The sequence below is a fragment of the Mirounga angustirostris genome, unplaced genomic scaffold (assembly GCF_029215605.1).
Source record: "Mirounga angustirostris isolate CCGP_5_RB_7025 unplaced genomic scaffold, mMirAng1.0.hap1 SCAF_7, whole genome shotgun sequence".
NCBI lineage: Eukaryota > Metazoa > Chordata > Mammalia > Carnivora > Phocidae > Mirounga > Mirounga angustirostris.
The window spans coordinates 60,570,045-60,595,180 of NW_026991715.1; the positions used below are offsets into that span (position 1 = coordinate 60,570,045).

The 25,136-nt window shown below is 42.7% G+C and overlaps 1 protein-coding gene across 3 annotated transcripts in view; it reads left to right on the forward strand.

The window, feature by feature from the left end:
* Positions 1–3,168: 3,168 nt before the first annotated feature.
* The window catches only part of JMY (junction mediating and regulatory protein, p53 cofactor), a 110,104-nt gene continuing 88,136 nt past the window's right edge, over positions 3,169–25,136 (forward strand). For all 3 annotated transcript variants that reach the window (XR_010413106.1, XM_045897198.3, XM_054512577.2), the window contains exons 1-3: positions 3,169–3,325; positions 4,944–5,019; positions 5,908–7,774. Coding sequence is in view for 2 of the 3 variants with exons in the window: in XM_045897198.3 (XP_045753154.1) it covers positions 6,734–7,774 (1,041 nt within the window). In the remaining variant the exon portion in view is untranslated. The remainder of the gene's footprint in view (positions 3,326–4,943; positions 5,020–5,907; positions 7,775–25,136) is intronic.

Below are 25,136 nucleotides of genomic sequence, written 5' to 3' on the forward strand. Positions count from 1 at the left end.
ACTGATTCATTACATTGATGACATCAAGATGATCTGGCAGATGAATAAGTAAGAGGGTACTAGTGTGCTGGAGAATTGGTAAGACACATGTACTCCAAAGGGAGGGAGACAGACTACAAAAATTCAGGTACTTGCCAACTTAGTAAAGTTTCTGCACATCCCATAGTCAAGTGAACGCCAGGGCACTCCCTTCAAAGTAAAGGGCAAATTGCTGTATCATGCAGCCACTATTACAGTGAAGGAAGTACAATGACTGTTAGGCCTTCTTTTTTTCCCTAGATTTTATTTATTTGAGAGAGAGAGAATAAGAGAGAAAGCACGAGAGGGGGTAGGGTCAGAGGGAGAAGCAGACTCCTGCTAAGTGGAGAGCCTGATGTGGGGCTCGATCCTGGGGCTCAGGATCATGACCTGAGCCGAAGGCAGATGTTAACTGACTGAGCCACCCAGGCGCCCCAACTGTTAGGCCTTCTTGGGCTTTGGAGAAAACAGTCCTAGCTGTAGAGCAAGTAGCCCTCCTGTTTAGAACAAATGATCTCAGCACACCCCATGGTATTTGAGATGTTAATGGTAGAAAAGGAGATGGTGTGAAGTTTACGACGAGTCCCAGGGGAAGAATCACAACCCAGGCTCCTAGGGTTATGGAGCAAGGTTACACTATCTGCAGCAGAGGGTTATGCACCTTTTGTAAAACAGCTCCTAGTTAGGTGCTCTGACAGAGCTGGAACACTTGACTTTGGGATACCAAGCACAAGTTTGGAACTGTCCACCATCTGTTGGGAATAAGTCGTAAAGTAAGATGGGCCCTGTAGCAATCCATCATAAGATGGACATGGTACATCTGAGACTGAGTATAAGCAGGAAGAAATGACACTGCAAGGGGCATGAAGACTGGGTTTAAAACCTCATGGTATCTACTGTGTCCTATCATGGCATCCACTATTAGCAGTGTCCCTTCTGAGCTCATACCAGTGACCAAAGGGACCTCCCACTCAATCAGCTGAGGAAGGAGGAACCGCCCCCTCCCCCTGACAGCTTGGTTTATGGATGGGTTGATTTGGTATTAGGTGAAAACCAAAAGTAGATGCTCTCTGCATTATATAACTTATTCAGTGTGGTTGTGAAAAATAATAATGAGACAATTTGTGAAAGATAGATCTTCCCAATGTGCAGAGCTTCAGAAGATGCATCTGGTCATCCACTTCGTATAAAAGGGAAAGTGGCCTAAAGTCAAAACACATATGGGCTCTCGCCAATAAGAAATGGTCTGGGTCCTGGAAGGAGAAAAATTCAAATATCAGAGATGAGGAAGTCTGGAATAGAGACATGTAGACAGACATATGAGAGTGAGAACAAGGTGTGAAGATTGTTACATTGTATTTTTTTTTTAAAGATTTATTTATTTGGGCGCCTGCGTGGCTCAGTTGGTTAAGCGACTGCCTTCGGCTCAGGTCATGATCCTGGAGTCCCAGGATCGAGTCCCGCATCGGGCTCCCTGCTCGGCAGGGAGTCTGCTTCTCCCTCTGACCCTCCTCCCTCTCATGCTCTCTGTCTCTCATTCTCTCTGTCTCAAATAAATAAACAAAATCTTAAAAAAAAAAAAAGATTTATTTATTTGACAGAGAGAGACAGCGAGAGAGGGAACACAAGCAGGGGGAGAGGGAGAGGGAGAAGCAGGCTTCCCGCCGAGCAGGGAGCCTGATGCGGGGCTCGACCCCAGGACCCTGGGATCATGACCTGAGCCAAAGGCAGTTGCTTAACGACTGAGCCACCCAGGTGCCCCGTGTTACATTGTATTTTATTTAAATTTTTTTTAGATTTTTTTTTTTATTTATGTATTTGAGAGAGAGACACACAGCGAGAGAGGGAACACAAGCGGGGGGAGTGGGAGAGGGAGAAGCAGGCTTCCTGCCAAGCAGGGAGCCCGATGTGGGGCTCGATCCCAGAACCCTGGGATCATGACCTGAGCTGAAGGCAGACGCTTAACGACTGAGCCACCCAGGTGCCCCTACATTGTATTTTAATACCCATCAGAAAGCGTCCACGTGGTCGGAACCAAATGACCAAGCAGACAAAGTAACGACTAGATGACATCCATTGGCATGATAAGGCAAACAGATGACATGATCACAGTGAAAGAAATGGAGGCTTTGCATTGGTCAGAAAAACATGACTTCCACTTATGAAAGCCAATCTAGTTATTGCCTGCTTTGAGTGATCAACCTACCAGCAACAGACACCAACACTGAGCCACCAGTATGGCACTATTCCTTAAGGAGACTAACTGGTGGGGCACCTGGGTGGCTCAGTCGTTACGCGTCTGCCTTCAGCTCAGGTCATGATCCCAGGGTCCTGGGATCGAGCCCCGCACCAGGCTCCCTGCTTGGCCGGGAGCCTGCTTCTCCCTCTCTTACTCCCCCTGCTTGTGTTCCCTCTCTCGCTATGTCTCTCTCTGTCAAATAAATAAACAAAATCTTTAAAAAAAAAAAAAAAGGAGACTAACTGGTCACTTGGCAGCAAATGGACTACTTGGGACCATTTTCATCCTGGAAGAGGCAGCGGTTTTTCTCATAGGAATAGAAACTTAATCTGGGTATGGGTTTGCCTTTCCTGCCAGCATGATCAAGCCACTTACAGAATGCCTGATCTACAGACATGAAACAATATAGTATCTAATCACGGAACTCATTTTACAGATCCACTGGTCATGTCATACACTGTGTCATCCCGAAGCTGCTGGCGGTCCTGATCTTCAAAATGAAGTATGTTCTTGTCATGAGATAGCAAAGATCTCATTGAACTATAAGCTACAGCTGCCACTTGGACACTTTGGGCTCTTTGTGCCCAGAAAGTAGCAGGCAAGAAGAGCAATCACCACCTTGTCAGGGGTGATTAACACTCATCAGCGGGAGGAGGCAGGGCTGTGTTACATGGTGGGAGCGGGGAGGAATGTGCATTGAACTCTGGTGACCCACTGGATGCCTCCTGGTACACTCTTGCCTAATTGTGACAAATGTAATGATGTAGTAATGGAGGCTATACACGGGTAAGGTCACCAGGAGTTCAGACTCCTCAGGAATGAGAGTTTGGGAAACACCACCACGTGAGCCCCACTAAGGTCAGCAGAGTGAGGGACTTTAGAACAGACGGTGGAGGAGAGAGATGATGAGTACCAGTTTTGGCCATGAGACTGACCACAGCAGTGGAGGCTACAGTTTGTCTCTTCACCTCCCTCTTCTAAATTTCCCCTCAGGAAGAGGGGCCGACCAGAGCCCTGGAGGAGCTGCTCCCCAAATATGTTATGAAGTGGATCTACAGAGCACACAAGGTAAACTGTGGCAGATGTGGAGATGTGGCAATCAGATCATCCTTTAAGAAAGGGCTTGCTCTGGGGTGCTTGGGTGGTACAGTCGGTTAAGTGTCTGACTCTTGGTTTTGGCTCAGATTGTGATCTAGGGGTCATGGGATCAAGCCCCACATCAGGCTCCACACTCAGTGGGGAGTCTCACTGAGATTCTCTCTCCTCTCCCTCTGTCCCTCCCACTCATGCTCTCTCTTTAAAATAAATAAATAAATCTTAAATTTAAAAAAAAGATTCACTCCACATCTGCAAGGAATGTGGTTAGCTGAGTCTCCAGCTGTTTGTGTCTTCAGAGTCAACTTCAGGTTATCATCCTATGCGTTTCTCAGGGTGGTCCCCAGTCAATGACTGGGCAAGGCCTAATCATTTCTACTCAATGGGGGAACTTCTTTAAGGAAAAATCTTTGCTCTGGAGCTCCCTATTAGGATAGTCTGCCCAATCCTGCTTCTGCCCTTTTTCTTTTACAGGTGTTAACCCCTCATGAACTTTTGCATTTTGACTTCTTTTTAGTGTCTGCTTCTGAGAGAACCTAATTGGGACAGATGCATGCATTAGGCCCCTGAACTCCATTCATTCATTCCCTGTTCCCCGTCCTGGGATGTGTGACTAAGTAATCAGAACTGCTGTTTTCTCACGTGTAATATTAAAGATTTACTCCTTTCACAAGTACATTATATGATTGTTGTGAGGATAAAATAAATATGTGCTGGAAAATCCTATGTAATTTGAAAACTCCTATGTAAATGGTTACAGTTTTTATTAAAGGCCTATAGAGTTAAAGCGTTTCCCAGAGTACCTAACAATTCTCAATAGTTAAAAAAACATTCACAAAGAAAATTATTTTCAAGTCTTTTCAAGCTGGTAAGGTGTATGTGGTTTTCTATGGTGTTACTTATTCCTAAGGACTAATTTTTACACTCAGAGATCTTGCTTGACAATCAGATACATACCTAGATAAAGAATTGTAGAGTACTACAGTAACCTGCCATGGGAATTTTGGTTTGTTTCTTTTCATTTCTAGGATAACAATTACTAAGACAGAGGAAATGAGAAACATTGAACAACCCTTTTGACAAAACACAGCGGTCAGAGTCTTTGGGGAAAAATACTTAAAACCTGTGTGACCATGAAACAATTTTTTCTAGCACTATTGTGATAAGACATAATTTAGTATCTGTGGATAGATATTGCAAGTTTTAATGTATATGTAAGTAAAAATATTTCCTATAAATATATTCTTTTAGTGCTCATTCTTGGTATTCAAAGTTATCTATAATGTATTACAAGAAGACAGCTAGTGATCATGTCATCACTTTTTATCAGAAAAACTTTTAGCGGTAGCTTTTTAGCAGAAAAGACAGGTAAGTTTTCCGTGATAAGATATCGTTTGCTTAGCTGGTGATACAGATTTCGAAAGTTGTATCTCTGATTTGCATTTGAGTGTTGGCACAAGTTCAGTTACAAGCTTTGAAAATTTGTGGTTCCACATAAAGAATTGTAAAAAAAAAAAAATTTAAAAACCTGTCCTTTTACCTTTTTGCTCATCCTGCCCAAAGTAATTTATTTTTTTTCTGGTCCAAGCAGATCTACAGTCTACAATGTCCATCTGAGCGACAGGGCAAAAATTTTTGGCTGTTTATTCCGACGTCAGTGTACTCAAGTAAGTGTAGCTGACAATGCACCTTTAATCCAAATGGTTTTGCATAATTTGAGAAATATGGACAAAGGTAAAAGAATAGGGGCGCCTGGGTGTCTCAGCTGGTTAAGCGACTGCCTTTAGCTCAGGTCATGATCCCGGAGTCCTGCATCAGGCTCCCAACTCAGCAGGGAGTCTGCTTCTCCCTCTGACCCTCTCCTCTCTCATACTCCCTCTTTCTCTCAAATAAATAAGTAAAATCTTAAAAAAAAAACAACCTAAAAGTAAAAGAATAATTCCCATTGTACTTTATTGTGGATGCAGAATACCTGCACTGTGAATTGGGAGCTAATAGGAAAGCGAATGCCAATAATATAAACTAGATTATAGGGCAATTTAAAAAATGTGTTTCATCATAGTTCAGTATAAATAACAGAATTCTTCAAATTTACATGATTTTTTTTCTATGTGCATTCTGGGCTCTCTGATAATTGAATACAACTTCAAAAGGGGTTAAGCCAGTGACCTCAAAACGAAGTTCCCAGAACAGTACACAATGATGAAACCTGAAGCAATAAAGCGCCGCTGAACTGAAATGTAAACATTCATACTATTAGGACATGACTCAATTTTCACTTGATTTAATTTTGTTTTGGAGTGCTATTGGGCTGTCTTCGGACACCTCCCTTTCATATCTTAAATTGTGTCACAAGGGTGTTAGAGAATTCAACAGTCTGGGACATCCCAATAACGTTTAGTACATAGTTCGTGTTATGTTACAGAGCACTTTTCCGAATATAGGCGTTACCTATAGCGACTCCCCCCGGGCGAAAGGAGGCACATTTACATTTCAGGGTCCCTTTGATTGGCTGGAGTTGGAAAAATCTCAATTCCTACACTTTTTTCCCCCAGGAAGCTCAGAGGCCATTTGTCCCGCAAAGCACACGTACCACGCTCACCGTCTTCCGAACCGGCAGCCTGCGAAGAGCCTGCCCAAGCCGCTGGGAAAGGAGGCTGCGCGGAAGGAAGGAGTCCGGCCCGCGGCCGTTCGCGGGCGGGGGACGGGGGACGGGGAGGGGCGGTGCCGGCGCGCGCGCGCGCGGGGTGTGCGCGCCGCCGCCGCCGCCGCGTCACCAGCGTGCGGCACGTGCCCGTGTTTACGTCCCTCGTGGAGCAGCCTACGTCAGCAGCCAAATGGCAACATTGTGGCGCTACTGAGGGTTACAGTTTAGGAGACGCGTCTATCCGTCAGGCCGGCTCCGGGCGGTCGGGAAGAGGAGGAGAAGGAGGAGGGGCGGGGAGATCGGCCCCGACGAGCGGCGGAGACGCACACATCGCCGGCCCCTACTGCCTAACCGGCCTGCCCGGCCCCGCGGGACCCGCTCCTCACCTTCCAAGAGCCACAGACGCAGCACCGCGGCCTCGCGCTGGGGGCGGCCGGGACGGGCGCGAGGCGCTGCCGCAGCACTGGGCTTGTAAACAGATTCAGCCGCACGTGACCATGTGAACTACCTGCTCCGGGGACGCGTATTGTCTTTCCCGCGAGCCGCGCCACAAAGGAGCGCGGCGGGTTCAAGTGAGGAGGGCCGGGCGAGTAAGCGGGGAGAGCCGGCTGGCGCGCTAAGATGGCCGAAGGCGCTCAGCGAGGGTGAGCGGGGGGCGCGGTGCAGCCAGCCGGTGAGTCTTCGAGCGGGCAGGGCCGGCGGCGCTTTCCCCGCGGCCTGGCACCGGAGCCACCATGTCGTTCGCGCTGGAGGAGACGCTCGAGTCGGACTGGGTGGCCGTGCGGCCCCATGTGTTCGACGAGCGCGAGAAGCACAAGTTCGTCTTCATTGTGGCCTGGAACGAGATTGAGGGCAAGTTTGCCATAACCTGCCACAACCGGACGGCCCAGAGGCAGAGGAGCGGCTCCCGGGAGCAGGCGGGGGCACGAGGGGGCGCTGAGCCCGGAGCACCCGCGTTGGACGGGACCCGCGGGCCAGGCAGCCCAGCGGGCAAGGGCCGGCCCGAGGCCACTGCCTCTGCGACTCTGGGTAGGAGCCCGGGGCCCCGGAGGAGCCCGGCCTGGGGGGAGGGCGGCTCTCCGCGGAGCGCGCGCAGCCTTCGGGGGGACCCGCTGCTGCGGTGTCCCGCCGGCAAAGGGGCGGAGAGCCCCCTCAGGAGCCCAGTGCGGGCCAAGACCAGCCCGGTTCGAAGGAGATCTGAAGGCAAAGATGTGGCGGGGGCCGCTACAGCAGCAGCCCCGCCGGCGTCCAGGGAGGCCCCGGTGTCCTCCGTGCGAGTAGTGAGCACTTGTGGGGCGGTTTCCGAGGAGATAGAGGTGCTGGAAATGTTGAGGGAGGACGAGGTGGCCCCGGCGGCCCTGGCGCTCTCAGACACAGAGCAGCCGCCTTCCACTACCGAGCTGGAGTCCCCGGCCGAGGAGTGTAGCTGGGCCGGGCTCTTCTCCTTCCAGGATCTGCGTGCTGTGCACCAGCAGCTGTGTTCTGTGAACTCGCAGCTGGAACAGTGCCTGCCCGTATTCCCCGAGGAGCCCTCCGGCATGTGGACCGTGCTGTTCGGGGGCGCTCCAGAGATGACCGAGCAGGAGATCGACACTCTATGTTACCAGCTCCAGGTCTACCTGGGCCATGGCCTGGACACCTGCGGCTGGAAGATCCTCTCCCAGGTACTTTTCACTGAGACCGACGATCCCGAGGAGTATTACGAAAGTCTTAGCGAGCTGCGGCAGAAGGGCTACGAAGAAGTGCTTCAGCGGGCCAGGAAGCGCATCCAGGAGGTAAGAACCTAGTCTGGGCTCCAGTCATTGCTTTTGGGTACTCACTGCCGGAGGCTGGAGCCTCAGTCCGGGCTGTGACAATTTGGGAGACTTTTTCTTCTGGACAGGAAGAGCGGAAGAAGATGGGTTCCTTACCAGTCAGCTCCTTAATTCCTTTCAGTGGTGGGAGAACCGTGGCTTTTCTTAATTGGCCCTCTGAAGGAACTTTAAGTCTTTAGATTTCCTCTTCCCATTCATCAAATAGGTTCTGTATAATAAGTGGTGTGTGTACTACTCAGTGCTGCAAGTAAGATTAAAGCCACTCAGAAAAAAGGCGACCCAGCATTCGTTTCTCTTTTGCCTTTCCACCAATAACTTTCCAGATAATTAACCCTACTTTTCTGATGTCCTGTTCATTTACTTAAAATATATTTGTCGCAGGGAATACAGTTGGTCTTTTTTTAAATCTCCGTTTGTAGTTTGGCAACTTAGGCAAATTTTAAATTCTATTTTCCTTCAAATGAGTAGACTGTCCAAATCAAAAAGCACCATAAGAATGTATTTTTTAAAGGCGTATGCATAATCTCGAGTCTTTATAGCTGGCTGATGTTTAACTCTTGTTTTAGGGAGAAAAAAAGGTCTTGGGCAGGAATGTTTATTATACTTTGTACTTGTAAAAGTAGTACAAAGCATTTTCAAACTACTTTATACTTAAAATTACAGGAAATAATGGAAGAGGTCTGCATGGGTATATATGAGGAGGTCCATGGTTTGTAGGATATACATAATTTGAGGTCATGCCTACCCAACAGCTTCTGCTGAAAGAACTGTATCCAAAAAAAAAAGTATTTTAAAATATAGTTTAGTTTTTGGGTCACCTGGCTGGCTCAGTCAATAAACCCTGCAACTCTTGATCTTGGGGTTGTGGATTTGAGCCCCATGTTGGGTGTAGAGATTACTTAAAAAATCTTTAAAAATATATATATACTTTAGTTTTCCTAATGGGCACGAACAGATAACTTCCTCAAAGCTATTATTTTTAGTATTAGTACCAGTTGAGGTTAGAGGTGGCGTCGGGAAATGCCCCTTTTTATGGTGTTTATATTCCTGACATTGTGTTGTCATCTGTTAACCTTGCCTGTGTTTATAAAAGACTCGAATCCTACTATTAAGGCTAGGAAGCTCGTACCTCCTTGTTTCTGCATGGAATCGCCTGTATTTTTCATTGCTAGATTTGGGGCATAAGGAATTTTTTTTTTCCTTACTTAACCCACAGTGCTCTCCTACAACTTCCTGAATCCAGGTTTTCACTCATTCCTGTTAGTTTACTTTGTACTAAGCAGCACCCACCTGGTAATGCTGTCCTAGAATCCTAGGGATGTTTTTATTTCCCTCTTTTCTTTTTATTTTTTTTAAGATTTTATTTATTTGATAAAGCGCTTGTGTCCATGCATGAGTGGGGGGGGACGGGGCGGGGGGGGGGGGGAGAAGCAGACTCCCTACTGAGCAGGGAGCCCCGCACAGGCTCCCAGCACTCTGGGATCATGACCTGAGCGGAAGGCAGACGCTTAACCGACTGAGCCACCCAGGCGCCCCTGATTCCCTCTTTATCATCTACTTTTGGAATCTGTGTTCTACCTTAATTCTTTTTGGAAGGAAGTGATAAATTTTAAATGGTCACATATATTCTTTTTAGAGTTTTGTTAATATTGACCTGTATTTCTTTTAAATGGTGTGGACAAAATTAATATTTCTTTCTCATACTTTCTTGTTAAACTTTGTATATATATATTTTAAGGTTTTTATTTATTAGCAAGAGAGTGCACACGAGCTGGCAGGCTGTGGGCAGAGGCAGAAGCAGACTCTGTGCTGAACAGGGAGTCTGACCGGCCTCAATCCCAGGACCCCGAGCCAAAGTCAGGTGCTTAACCAACTGAGCCACCCAGGCGCCCCTAAACTTTGTATTTCTTGTATCTCTAAATGACGTAGACTTGTTTAGTTTTAATTTTATTGGTACTCGAAAAAGTAATTTTGTCTGGTTTCATTCAAATAGGGTCAAAAATACAGTTAATTACAATTTTCTGGAACTCTTTCATGGGGGTGGAGGGTTACAGTTTTAAAAGAATATCTTTTCCTAATTAAGGTTATATTGACCATGATGTTGCGTTCTCTTTAACAGAGAAATTTAAAGTTTTAAAGAGTATTTTGTGTTCTGGAAGGCAACTCAAATGAAGTTTATTATAAATTCATTGCACATTAAATATATAAATTTTTGGTGCTTCATTTAGTTGATTTGAACAGTATTTGAAAAATAATTACCATGACAACAAATAGACTCAGTTATAATGCTCACCCTGATATTTACTGGAAGTTTATATTGAAAGAAATGAAGCTCAGTAGGGAGATAGGGGTGTGATTAATTAGTGACTTCTGGTGTAGGCTTGATAATGGGAGTGTAAGAGGATGGCAGCCATTTTTTTTGTTTTTTTTCTTAGCTGCTTAAAATAGTTTGCAGTAACTTTCTTTAGAGAAAATATAGAAATTGTGTCATTTTTGTATTACTGATTTTGTTAAATTTAGTAATTACATCTAATTTAATGATTTTTTTGTTCCCAATTGTGTGGGAGTGGTTATAAAGGTGTTCAAGCCAGGTATATCTGGTAAATCAAACACATTCTTAGGTATAGGTTATTTAGAAAATTTAGACTTTTGAGTTTTTTTTTTTCTTTAATTTATCTGGATCTGTTTTCTGCTTTTTTTTCCTCTCAGTATTCCATTTCCTATCTATTTAAAGCCTTCAGCTTAAAGGCCACACCTGTTTTTGTTCAAAATGGTCAGTAAATTGTGGAAAGGAGGTGTTTTGTTTTGTTTTGTTTTTAGTAGAACAGACTGTGCAAGTAGACTGTAAACTTCTCAAGGTCATTGGCCTTGACAGTATCTTGGAATTCTCTTTGCCATCCCTAGTTCAGGGTCACACATCTTGTGAGCACTCTTAATATTTGTGGACCAAGGACATAAGAGGTGTTCTTGTTTTTGTTGTTGTTGTTGCTTTTTAGTATTACAAGAATTCAAAGGATTTGGAAGAAGGATCTTTTTGAGTTAAAGCTCTGGGTAAATAAAATTTTATATATTGATAGATGTAAATTCCACATAAGGGACCATGCTGGTTAGAAACAGAGTAAAATCTTTTAAAACTAAATAGCTTTCTAAATAAGAGGTCTTTATCTGGGGTTCGTGAATTCCCTCTAAATTGAGGGGAGCTATAGATGGACTTTAATGGGGTGCCGTAAAGTAGCATGCTAAGTTTTATATGATTTGCATTTTTGGAGAGAGGCTTTTATCAAATTCTTTAAGGTGTTCTTCAGAAAGAGCTTTAAAACCATAATTGTAAATCATTTGCTTTTTAAGCTTTGGCATAACTTCTATTGGAGTTAAAGTTTTAGAATATACTTAAGATTTAATATGGGGTTATAAGAAGTACTTTTTTTTTTTTTTAAGATTTTATTTTTATTTATTTGACAGAGAGAGACACAGCGAGAGAGGGAACACAAGCAGAGGGAGTGGGAGAGGGAGAAGCAGGCTTCCCGCCGAGCAGGGAGCCTGATGCGGGGCTCGATCCCAGGACCCTGGGATTGTGACCTGAGCCGAAGGCAGACGCTTAACGACTGAGCCACCCAGGTGCCCCAAGAAGTACTTCTGTATCTTTGTGAAATATTGAAGAATAGAACACTAAGTTGTCTACTAAACGTTTTTGTTAATGAATCACAAATTTGGTCAGTTGACTGGAAATGATAGTTTGTGAGAAGCTATAATTTATATAATACTAATGAGAAATTTTTATTTAGTTTTAAAGATTTATTTATTCATTTTGAGAGAGGGAGGGGGGAGGGGCAGGAGAGAATCTTGCAAGCAGACTTCCTGCTGAGCCAGGAGCCTGACACGGGGCTGGATCCCACAACCCATGAGATAATAACCTGAGCTGAAACCAAGAGTCAGATGCTTAACCGACTGAGCCACCCAGGTGCCCCACTAACGAAACACTTTCAGATAACATAGGAATTGTAAGGTTGTGTGCTACTTAGGGCCTTAATCTTAAATAAAATTTGAAATTTATTACATGGTAGGCTTGTTTTTGACTTTTACAAGGGTTTGCTGTAAGGAGTGCTATTTATATAGAAGGCACCCAATCTGTGTATGAATCAAGTGCCAGCGAGGCCCCTTGGGATGGTTTCAGCAATAGTCTTAGTTGTTGGTCAGAGCTGAGGATCATATTATAGTGTATGTGCATGGGTGACCCATACCTTACTTACCTTTGATGACCTGGAGTTTGTAAATAGTGGTTTTTGTATAAGGACAACTATTGTTGAGATAGTTGTGGTCCTTTAGATAGTGAACCTTAACTATGATGGTAGGCTTGATTAGGATCTAAAATAGTGTTCTCTTTGGAGAAGAGATTATGTGTATACAATTGCTCAGCTAACTTCTTTCCAGTTGATTTTAACTTCTAGTGAAACAAACAAAAGAGCAGCATGTGTTTTTGTAAGTAGCCATGTAAGGCATGCTATAGACAGAGCCTGCCTAGTGCTTGGAGTCAGAAAGACCTGGCTTCCAAATAGAACTCAACACTTCTGTGACCTGCTTAGTTAAGCTTTTTAAAACAGGTAAATGGGGAAGATACTTAAGGATATCTTAAGATTTAATATCCTTTGTATTTTTTTTTTTAAGATTTTATTTATTTATTTGAGAGAGAGACAATGAGAGAGAATACATGAGGGGGGGAGAGTTAGAGGGGGAAACAGACTCCCTGCTCAGCAGGGAGCCCGATGTGGGGCTCGATCCTGGGACTCCAGGATCATGACCTGAGCCGAAGGCAGTCGCCCAACCAACTGAGCCACCCAGGCGCCCCTCCTTTGTATCTTAAAATGACTCAGCTGTAAATAACGCCTGACTTCTGAGGTTATTTAACATAAGGGGCAGAGAGCTCTAGAAAGAATGCTTATCATCTCTCCAACCAATTATGACTTTTGTAATTTTTCTGAAAAACTAAGATTATTTATAAAACCCTGGAGCCACACTGATATCCCAACCAATCCCAACAGTATATGTTAGAGAAATCATAGTCTTTTCAGAGCCCGAGGATGCTGGCCTTTCATTGGGATAGTGTGCCTTGACCCGTGATTAGGTATAAATAGTAGAAGCAGACTCAAGAAAGACGTAACGTAGTTGCATCTGAGAGAGCTGTTATGGCTGTGTATTCCCATAAAAATAGTGCACACAGAGTTAAGGAATAATGAAGCTAAGTGAATTTTGTAGGATTCTTGGAAGTTATGATGAAAGACTTGAAAGGCAGAGGCCATGAAAACAATGACATATACTAATCATTTTCTTCATTCCTGTGCCCAAATAAACTGGGCCATTTTTCACGTCACTGAAAAGAGAGAAGTATAGAAAAAAGATGAATAGATCCTTTTCAGTTAGTGCATCTATAGTGCAGAAACACGGAGGCTGGTGGCAGGATAGCAGCAGCCTTCGTCATAACTGCTTTACATGCTGCTTTCTCTGCTCGCTGTTTAACATCACATGATGCCCCATCCACCAGATATTTCACAGACTTGAAATCAGGCATGTTTCCTCCTTGCTAAAACAAAGCCGACTTGGACAAACATTTGACCAATGTGAGTTGGGGGGAGGGGGGAGGTAGAACGGAGAAGGTGAGTGGGCAGTTTGGTTTGTTAAACATAACAGTTGTTATGTTTGAATTAGCAATCTTCACTCCCCAGATCTTCACCTGTAACTTTAATCAGTCTCTCACTGTTCTCCATTGCTGCTTTATTTGACCTTTCATTGACTGTGGAATATTGCTGGAAGTGGGAATTGAAAGCAAAAGGTAGCCTTCCCTTCCAATGATGGTTAAATGCCTATGTGCTTACTTTTTTGTAATGGAAAGTTTCCCGTGGCTCTTTTCGCTCTTGAATAGGCCAGATGTGCTCCCCTTTAATCTGCCCAGTTCCCTCAGTTGTTGATGGGGAAAAATTTAAGTTGCAATGCTAAGAGAATGTAATGAAGACTAATAGTTCTTGGTGCTATTTGTTTTCTGATAGGGGTGATGAAGTTTATTTGGCCTTTCAGGCCTCTCGTAGTGGACTGTTAATACTACGTAGCCTTAACACAGAGTAAGTTATTAAAGCTCCACAAAGGCAGAGAAGGATTCATTCGGCAAGAAGCTGGTAAATTTAATGAGTTTTCTTAAATGTGGAAAATTGCCCTTTTATGTTTGTCCTTGGGTTTTATTTTTTTATCTTTTTTAAAGATTTAAAGAGAGGGAGAGTGCGGGGGAAGGGCAGGGGGAGAGGAGGAGAATCCCAAGCCGACTCTGCTGAGCAACCAGGTTGGCTACGGGACTCCGTCCCATGACCCCTGACGAGGACCCGAGCCAACCGACTGAGCCACCCAGGTGCCCCTATGCTTGTCCTTGAATTTTAAATTTTATATGTTTATAATTGCGTATGATAGACTCTTTTCATACTGTAGTGAAGGTTTTGTAGTATAGGCTGTGAAATAAAAATAGGCCTGATGGTCGGAGAATGGTTTTAAGGATAAATGTATGAAGTTCACTTAATGATGTGGGGTTTTTATTTTTAACTTTAGGGTTTGAGGGTGATGGCTAGAGGCTTAGTTTATTCAACAAATTATTAGTGCATTCAGGTAACATAAACATAGGGAGACTACAGTGATAAACAAAAACGCTCATTTGCTCCAGAAGTTTTAAGATTTTATTTATTTATTTGACAGAGAGACAGCGAGAGAGGGAACACAAGCAGGGGGAGTGGGAGAGGGAGAAGCAGGCTTCCCGCTGAGCAGAAAGCTCGGATGTGGGGCTCGATCCCAGGACCCTGGGATCATGACCTGAGCCGAAGGCAGACGCTTAACGACTGAGCCACCCAGGCGCCCCTGCTCCAGAAGAAGTTTTAAATACAATTGGTTATCAAATTGGCCTGCTGCTAGGAATTAGTTGAGGCAGAGTTTTTGTTTGTTTTTTGAGGCACGGTATTTTTTTTTTTTCCCCAAGAAGCTCTACACTGTCTATGGTAAGTGCTTAGGGGAAGAAAATTTATTGAATGTGGCTCAGTAAAATCTATTTTTGTCCAATTCTGATACTAGTAGCTTGACCTCAAGGCTGTCACTTAAGGTCGTTGGTCCAAGGTAAGACCAAGGTTAGACGTTAAGGATCCCCAGGGTAGTTTACAGGCACAGTATGGCAAGTGTTGGAACCAGAGCCACTTGTTTTATGTGCTTGTGTTCAGGTTTAGGTTTCCCTACTGTAAGCTGCTCAGACTGTTGAAGTTGCAGCACTTCTAATTTTGCTCGAGTTTTTTAAGGCTTTGAAAAAGCCCTAAATCATTTTTGGCTGCAGAGGGCATTAGAAGAGGGCAGAAGTGTTTCTTCCTGTTCTTATATTTGTTTTCTTGTCCTCACTTTGTTCATTACTTGTTCTGAAGGTGTTTCCCCCCCTCTAATCCCCCCAGGCTTTGGTACATTTCCCTATGGTTTCTAGTATTAAAACTGCTTTTCCATTTGATAACTTGAAGTTACATTTACAAAGCAAATGTTTAGTTACTAAAATTATTTTTTTAAGCCTTTCTTCCTCTTCACCTTCCTATCTAAGTGAGTCTATCTTATCTTCTCTTTATTGACACCAGTGGGGCCATGACTAAGAGGGACCTGTGTGTAGTGAAATAGTCAAGGTTTTAAATTTTTAGTCATCAGAGTAACTTTTATTGAATGCTTCCTGTGGCTCTACCACTGTGCTGAGGTCTTTAAATTATCTCAATTAGCATGTAGATAGGAGTTAAGAGGTAGTTTTTGAGTTTTGAGTCTTGGCTCCTCTACCTGATAGCTTTGTGAATATGGGCCTACCTAATTGTCATATTTCCTTAGCTGCAACTTCTGTAAAGTGAGAGAATACTGCTGCCTTTAAAAATAGGTTTTATGTCAGTACTTAGAACAGTGCTGTGTACCCAGCAAACACTTGGTAAATGTGAACTCTTAATGTTAATCTTCATATCAAACTAAGAGGTAGGGATTTTACAGTAGAGGAAACAGGTTCAGAGAGATCAGATAAATTTGCATAAGATAACATATCTGGCCTATAAGTGAACCGGACTCATCCAAGCCTAACTGAATCTATCCTGCTTTCTTAACCATTGGACCATCTTCTTTCCTGTAGACAGGGAGAGAAGCTAACTGATATTGGCAAACTGAAATACTTGGTCAGTGTCTCATCACCGGACAAAAAACTTTATTAACAGTGTCTGGCTGCTGATTGTTTTTGGAAAACCTTGATTATGTACGTATACTGTATTTACATATACTGTCATTAACAATGTTGTATGTAATTAAAGAACATGGTAATCCTAAAGGACACTCATTTAAATTTGTACATATATGATACATGAAGCTCTAATGTGAGACAGAATTTGAAAGAGAGAGAGAAAGAAGGAACGGGGAGGGTCAGAGGGAGAGGGAGAAGCAGAATCCCCACTGAGCAGGGAGCCTGACTGCTGAGCAGGGAGCCTGACGTGAGGCTTGATCCTAGGATCCTGATCTGAGCCAAAGGCAGATGCTTAACTGACTGAGGCATCCAGGCACCCCTGCAAATGGCTTTTTTTCCAGAGATACTCCTAAACCTCTTTTCTAGTACAGCAGGGTGGATATACTGCAATACTTTTAGAATCAAGTAGCCATCTTGGAAAGCACAATGGAATAAATTGGTAAAGGGAGGATTACAGCACGTCACTGTTGTGTCACAGATCAGGGTTTTTGGAGGTAAAGTTTTTTTTTTTTTTAAAGATTTTATTTATTTGACAGAGAGAGACACAGCGAGAGAGGGAACACAAGCAGGGGGAGTGGGAGAGGGAGAAGCAGGCTTCCCACTGAGCAGGGAGCCCGATGCGGGACTCGATCCCAGGACCCTGGGATCATGACCTGAGCCGAAGGCAGTCGCTTAACCAACTGAGCCACCCAGGCGCCCCTGGAGGTAAAGTTTTTGAGTCTTCAAAAATCGATTTTTGTCAGTTTTTCATGTAGTGTGTGAATACGTTGTTTTTAAAACGGGTGTTTCTGTGCATGTTTGGGTGTGTGCCCCTGGAGTCTTAAGATGTTTAAGAGTTTTACTCTCCTTCTGCCCTGTGGTCATCTCTCATCCTAGAGTTCTAAGTCCAGGATTTCCAACTTTCAGTTGCATCTGGATGCTCTGCTGAACTTCTGTTCATTCCATTTATCCAGAGTGCATCCTCCCACCTGCCATCCCTGACTTGGTGCGTGGATCTCTGTGGAGCAGTGCCTTTAATCCAAGTCTTTGCTATTTCCCTGAAAATGCCTCACTCCCCTCAATTCCCAGAACTGTTATTCATTTCTTCCATATCTGGTGTTTGTTGGTTTTAAGAAGCCATTGATTATGACACATTTGACTTTAAGGCAGGTGTTCTTCAGTGTAGAAAAAGAAACACTGTTATATGTACACATTGATTTGTAAATGCATACCAATTCAGAAATATTAAATATTGATTTTAGAACTAAAGAACTACACACACACACAGAACAAACTGTACTCTTCCATTGCTTACCGTTGTCCTGTAGACAGAGGCCAGATTCCTGGCATTCAAAGCCATCCATATTTTGGTTAGCCTGCAGTCTTAACTCTTTCTTCTCTACATGAACCTTTCATTATTGTAGCCAAACTCTTTTACCCATTATTTGCTGAACTCACAATAACCCATGTTCCACTATACAGGAGACCACCCTCTAATGTCTTCCTTTTTTTGTCTAACTACCCTTCTTTCCAGGGCCAGATTAAATGCCTCCTCACAGAAAGTCATTTCTCACCTCTGTCAGAGGAATTTCTCTTAGAAATCCAGAGATCAGAGAAGCCTTATGATACATATGGCTGATATCATCCATAACTGCTGCCCTGTGTTTTTCTCTTTGTGAACAATTCCTGCCTTTTAAAATGCATTATAGCTCCTAGGAGACAAAGATGGATTTTCTTTCTTTTTTTTTTTTTTTTAAGATTATTTATTTACTTATTTGAAAGAGAGAGAATGAGAGAGAGGCGCGTGAGCATATGGTGGGGGGGAGGGTCAGAGGGAGAAGCAGACTCCCTGCTGAGCAGGGAGCCGGATGCGGGACTCGATCCCGACTCCAGGATCATGACCCGAGCCGAAGACAGTAGCTTAACCAACTGAGCCACTCAGGCGCCCACAAGGATGGATTTTCTTGCTACTGTTCTCTAATGCCTCAAATTCCCCAGTGCCTCTGGATACAGTTGGTGCTCAGTAGATAGGTGTTCTTTCATCTTCAAAAAGTTGGCTTCTTTACATGACATGTATGCATGTAGCTAACATTTTGATTAGAGGTATGTGTTTCCCCAGGAGTAAAATGAAATAAAATGTACCACTTCTCTATGGAGTAAAGAATCTAGAAATCAATGTTTAAAATTTCAGAATGAGTTATTACTGTCAGTAGCCCTTATACTTTGTAAAACTGGGTTTCAGCATTAAACAATATTAAGAGATAATCAGTGATTAACATACAAAATAATATAGAAATGATACAACAGTTTTACAGAATAAGAATAGAAATGAGCAGTGTGCTTTGTGAATGTGGAAAACATGTTTGGCTTTAGTCCTTACTTTCAGTTGAAGAAACAGATTTGATAGACCTAAGGGGAGTTCCAAGGGCCACAGATTCTGTTTCATTGCTGGGTTAGGCCTCCCCCATCTGAGCACCCTAGTGCTAGTCCTGAGTCACTCTTTTTCACAAGCAGTTAATTACTTGAATGTCTTAGCAATAACTTAATAGTGAAGATATTTGTAGATTTTATTACATTGCTTCTTAAACATCTTTCTAAATACATAAAAAATATAAGGCACTCTGTCTTGGGTTTGACAGATTAGAGTAGGGAAGAACTATACACAGGAGAGTTTAGCTTCTAAATTTTGTATCTACGGCTTTAAAAATTATTCCGTGATCTTCAAGGATAGTGGCAGTCCTATAATCCTGAAGTTAGAGAGGATTGAGCTTGAACTAACTTGAACAAATTCTGATTGGGAAGGTACAAGATGGGAACTCCAGAATGAAGCACAGAAGGTGTCTTCCTGTTTCCTCTACTGGAATGATCACTGGCATAGAAACTAAGTTGAAGATGATTGGGGAAAGAAGTGGTGCGTGCAGGGTTGTTGTTTTGTAGTTTTCTCTGTTGCAGTGATTATAGGGAGTCTTTAAAAAAAATTTTTTTTAACTTTTAAAATTTTTTATTTATTTGACAGAGAGAGACACAGCAAGAGAGGGAACACAAGCAGGGGGAGTGGGAGAGGGAGAAGCAGACTCCCCGCAGAGCAGGGAGCCCGACACGGGGCTCGATCCCAGGACTCCAGGACCATGACCCGAGCTCTGAAGGCAGACACTCAACGACTGAGCCACCCAGGCACCCCTAAAAAAATTTTTTTTAACTGTTGTCACTGACTCCTTTAAGAACCCAATAGAAAGTCTCTCAGTCCTTGCCCTAGAACAATTTTGCAAAAAGCAGAGTTTTGTTTCAGATAAGTGAGACCTCAGAGGTTAAGAGCCTATTTCTTATCACGATTAGATCAAGGGAGGCAAAAAAAAAAAAAAAAGTATCCATTAGGCAAGTTTAGAAAGAAGGGAAAGAGAAGTGTTCTTATTAGGCTAATATGTTTAATTGATGCTTTATGCAATTGTGCTTCATTTCTTTTAAGTGAATCAATAGAGCAAAATAACTTTCTAAAATTGCAAGAGATGTGTCAGGTCTTTTTTTTTTTTAAGATTTTATTTTTTTATTTCACAGAGAGAGACACAGTGAGAGAGGGAACACAAGCAGGGGGAGAGGGAGAGGGAGAGGGAGAAGCAGGCCTCCCGCTGAGCAGGAAGCCCGATGTGGGGCTCGATCCCAGGACCCTGGGATCATGACCTGAGCCCAAGGCAGACGCTCAACTGCTCAGCTGCTGAGCCACGCAGGCGCCCCAATGTGTCAGGTCTTGAAGCAGAAATAATTCAATTCAACTTGCTATTTCTAGGCCCCTTTCCCTGACTGTTCTTTTTTACCTCTGCATTCTGCTATGAGCGCCTCCATATTGTGTTAGCGGCACTTCAGCCCTTTCATTCTTCTGTCAGGCGTGTTGTAATTCTCATTCACATCCATCTACATTCTGACTCAGTTTGTGTCCATCAGTGAATCTTTTCATTTAGCAAACCTGCATTTTCCATATTTTAAATTCAGGCCTTCCCTATACATGGCAAACATCCTTAATCCTAAATAATCCAGTTCTTTCCAATTTCTTTGTACTCTTTTTTTGTGTGTGTATTATTTATAGTACCTTGCACATTTTGCAGTTGATAACCTACAAATATCTGCAGCTCAGCTTATTCCCTGGGTTTTGTCAGTTTTGGTTAGCAAAATAGAAACCTGTTATAATAGGTTAGTGATTATATTCTTTTATCAGTTAAATTATTATTTTTTAAAGATTTTATTTTTATTATTTATTCATGAGAGAGACAGAGAGAGAAGCAGGCTCCCAAGGAGCAGGGAGCCCGATGTGGGACTCGATCCCAGGACCCTGGGATCACGACCCGAGCTGAAGGGAGACGCTCAACCATCTGAGCCACCCAGGCGCCCTAAATTATTTTTTTTTTTAATAAAGATTTTATTTATTTATTTGACAGAGACACAGCGAGAGAGGAACACAAGCAAGGGGAGTGGGAGAGGGAGAAGCAGGCTCCCCGCTGAGCAGGGAGCCCAATGCAGGGCTCGATCCCAGGACCCTGAGCCAAAGGCAGACGCTTAACTGAGCCCCCCAGACGCCCCTCAGTAAAATTCTTTTATCATAGGTTATAGGAAGTGGTTTAGGCTAAAAAGTCTAATGTTTATAGTAAATTGCATCTTTTGTGAAGGTTTAAAATGCATTTACTTTAATATTATTTTCAGATGCTTAGATTAAAATAGATGGCCAGTTGAAGTTATAATTGGTTTTAAGGTAATCTAATGTTGGAAAAACATGAAACTTTATAGCAAAGAGGACAAATTAATAAATTAGCAGTGTTAGGTGAGATGCCTTGGGCTTCTCTGCAAGAGTATTTAGTTGCTGCATAATACCTTTGTAAAGTACTGTTCTGTTTCAGGATAAAGTATTTGGGAAATAATATATGAATATATTAACGTGAGTAGAATAACTGATTTTCTGTCTTGTCAGCTGCACATATCTGCGTAGAGTGGTATTGTGATTTAATTAATAAGCATATCATGACCTGATGTTTTTGTGTTGGCAGAAAATAGTATCTGTTTGGTGCATTACATTTACTTTAGTGTCTCTGTAAGAAGAGCTCAAAGAAGCCTAGTGTCTGAGGATTGTCTTACTGTTGAATGGTGGCATTTGATCACTGGTAAATGACTCCAGGAACTTTATTATTGAGAGATGTTCTACAGTTTTGTTTTCTCATTCTTTTAATAGTTTTACTTTCCTAAAACTTGGTAGAAAATCATTATCTCGAGGAAAATTTTCCATTTTCTTTTTTTTTTTTTTAAGAGACAGGAAGAGCATGCGCATGCATGTGCAAGCCAGAGGGAAGGGGCAGAGGGAGAGAGAGAGGGAGAGAATCTTAAGCAGGCTCCATGGCCGACTCAGGGCTTAACTTCATGACCCTGAGATCATGACTTGAGCCAAAATCAAGAGTCAGATGCTTAACCGACTGAGCCACCAAGGTGCCCCGAAAATCTCCCATTTTCAAGTGGAATAAAAGATAAAGGGCTGTGAATGTACATTTTCTGGCGAGGAGAGAATTACTGCCTTTAAAACTATAAAGGTAGTTTATTGGGGCGCCTGGGTGCTCAGTCGTTGGGCGTCTGCCTTCGGCTCAGGTCATCATCTGAGGGTCTTGGGATCGAGCCCCGCATCGGGCTCCCTGCTCAGCAGGAAGCCTGCTTCTCCCCTCTCCCACTCCCCCTGCTTGTGTTCCCTCTCTCGCTGTCTCTCTCTGTCAAATAAATAAAATCTTTAATAAATAAATAAAGGTAGTTTATAATTCATTGTAAAGATTCATTTTAATTCATTGTTGCTGTTACACATTCACTCTTTTTTCCCTAGTTATCTTATCCTATCCTTCTTTAATCTCGTTATTACTAATATGCCTGCAGCCTTGAGGTGGTAAGCCATGATGGAGGTGAGCACCTTTGCCACTAATTAGAACTGATTTTTCTGTGATTAGAAATTGATCAGCTGCTGTTACCTTCATAATTCTACTTAAAATAGATGTAGCTTGAAATAGATGGTTCAACACAGGATTTAGCTACTTCTGGATAATAGGTAGGCACAAGAAGAGAAACATGTATCATTTGCATATTTCTTACGCCTCATCTTTTGGAAAAGTTATATGTACACATATATTTTGGATATTGTGCCAAAGGGGATAATTTACTTTTCCTTTTTTTATGTGTAAGCCAGAATACTTTAGAGGTTGGGAAGTGGAGAAGGAATAGAATATAAAACCTTCCTTTAGGGGCGCCTGGGTGACTCAGTTGTTAAGTGTCTGCCTTCGGCTCAGGTCAAGATCCGAAGGTTAAGCCCCGCATTGGGCTCCCTGCTCAGCGGGAAGCCTGCTTCTCCCTCTCCCACTCCTCCTGCTTGTGTTGCCTTTCTTGCTGTGTCTCTCTCTGTCAAATAAATAAATAAAATCTTAAAAAAAAAAAAAAAGTATATGGGGGCGCCTGGGTGGCCTCAGTTGGTTAAGCATCTGCCTTCAGCTCAGGTCATGATCGCAGCATCCTGGGATCAAGTCCCGCATTAGGCTCCCTGCTCAGCAAGGTAGTCAGCTTCTCCCTCTACCCCTTTTCCCTGCTCGTGCTCTCCCCCCACCCCAACCCCGCACTCTCTCTGTCTCAAATAAATAAAATATTTTAAAAAGTATATGTATTTACTTGATAGATCATGATTGAAAAAAAGTGTAAGTGGAATGTAAATCTACTCTCCACTCACCGCCGTTTCCCTGTCTGTGGTTCTTATTCTCAGAGGCAACCACTCATGAGTTTCTTGTGTGTCTTTCAGATTCATTCACATATACAAAGAAACATAGGACATAGATATTTTCCACTTTTTTAACAACTCAAATGGTAGCATATTATACACTTTGTTCTATATCTTAGATTTTTTTTTATTTCAATTCTATTTATATTTAGTTAACACATGGTAAAATTGGTTTCAGGTGTAGAATTTAGTGATTCATCACTTAACATACAACACCCAGTGCTCATCAGAACAAGTGCCCTCCTTAATGCCCATCACCCATTTAGCCCATCCCCCCACCACCTCCCTCCGTCGATCCTGTTCTCTATAGTTGAGTTTCTTATGACTTGCTTATATCTCTCTCTTTTTTCCCCCTCCCCCTATGTTCATCTGTTTTGTTTCCTAAATTCCTCATTTGAGTAAAGTTATGTGGTATTTGTCTTTCTCTGACTAACTTACTTTGCTTAGCATAATGCACTCCAGCTCCATCCACATTGATGCAAATGGCTAGATTTCATTCTTTTTTATGGCTGAGTGATATTCCATTGTGTGTGTGTGTATATATATACACACACACTACATCTTCTTTATCCACTCATCAGTCAGTGGACATTTGGGCTCTTTCCTTAATTTGGCTATTGTTGATAATGCTGCTCTGAACATCAGAGTGCATGTACTCCTTCAAATTAGTATTTTTGTATCATTTGGGTAAATACCTAGTAGTGCACTTGCTGGGTTGTAGGGTAGCTCTATTTTTAAATTTTTGAGGAACCTCCATACTGTTTTCCAGAGTGGCTGCACCAGTTTGCATTCCCACTAACAGTGTAAGAGAGGGTTCCCCTATGTCGATATCCTTGCTAACTTCTGTTGTTTCCTGCGTTATGTTAGCCATTCTGACAGATGTGAGTGAGGTGGTAGCTCATTGTGGTTTTTGGTTTGCATTTCCCTGATGCTGAGTGTTGTTGAGCATCTTTTCATGTGTCTGTTAGCCATCTGTATGTCTTTGGAAAAATGTTCATGTCTTCTGCCCATTTCTTTTTTTTTTTTAAGATTTTATTTATTTGACAGAGAGAGACACAGCAAGAGAGGGAACACAAGCAGGGGAGTGGGAGAGGGAGAAGCAGGCTTCCTGCCGAGCAGGGAGCCCGACGTGGGACTCGATCCCAGGACCCTGGGATCATGACCTGAGCCGAAGGTAGACGCTTAACGACTGAGCCACCCAGGCGCCCTTCTGCCCATTTCTTAACTGGATTATTTTTTTGAGTGTTGAGTTTGATAAGTTCTTTATAGATTTTGGATACTAACCCTTTATCAGACATGTCATTTGCCAATATCTTTTCCCTTTCTGTAGGTTGTTGTTTAGTTTTGTTGATTGTTTCATTTGCTGTGCAGAAGCTTTTTATCTTGATGAAGTCCCAATAGTTCTGCTTTTGTTTCCCTTGTCTCCAAAGACGCGTCTAGTAGTTTTTTTTTCTCATAACAGGCTGAATTTCTTTTAATGGCTAAATAACACTACACTGAACGGATTTGTTTTGGTACATAGCTTTCCCCCCCATCTTATGCTGTTCCTGTTAAAATTGCGTATCTTTTCCCACATGTGCAAGTATATCTATAGGATAAATTTTTAAGGGAATTTCTGGGTCAAAGAGAATGTGAATTTTAATACAGTTGTTTTCTGTAGAGGTATACCCGTTTACTGGCTCTCAAACCCAAGGAGGTTGCCTTTTGTTTCTACATCCTTTTCAACCCTAGACGATTTCTCCCCCCCCCCTTCTTTTAAGATTTTATTTATTTATTTTACAGAGAGAGCACAAAGTAGGGGGAGTGGCAGGGGGAAAGGGAGAAGCAGGCTCCCCGCTGAGCAGTTAGCCCATGTGGGGTTCCATTCCAGGATGCTGGGATCATGACCTGAGCCGAAGGCAGAGGCTTAACCGATTGAGCCACCTAGGCGCCCCTGCAAGACTGTATTTTCAAAAACTTTTTTGTATTTTTCAAAACCTTACCTGTGAAAAGTTTGTTTGTAATTTATTTTGCTTATCTTTTATGAGTGAATCTTCATTTGTTCAGAAATAATTTCTTTGAACCCCTTACATTCTTCATCTATATTTCTACTGTATTGTTTGTGGAAATTGTCTGTGTTGAAAGTACTTTTCACTTTATAATTAGCTTCTTGATATTATTTTGTATGCCTTTGTAGCCAGTTTAAAACTTTGCAGCAAAATTTATTAGTCTGTTTTGATAGTTTTGGATTTTGATTCATGCTTTAAGAAGTGTCCCATGATGAGATTATTTAAAGCAAAAACAAAACC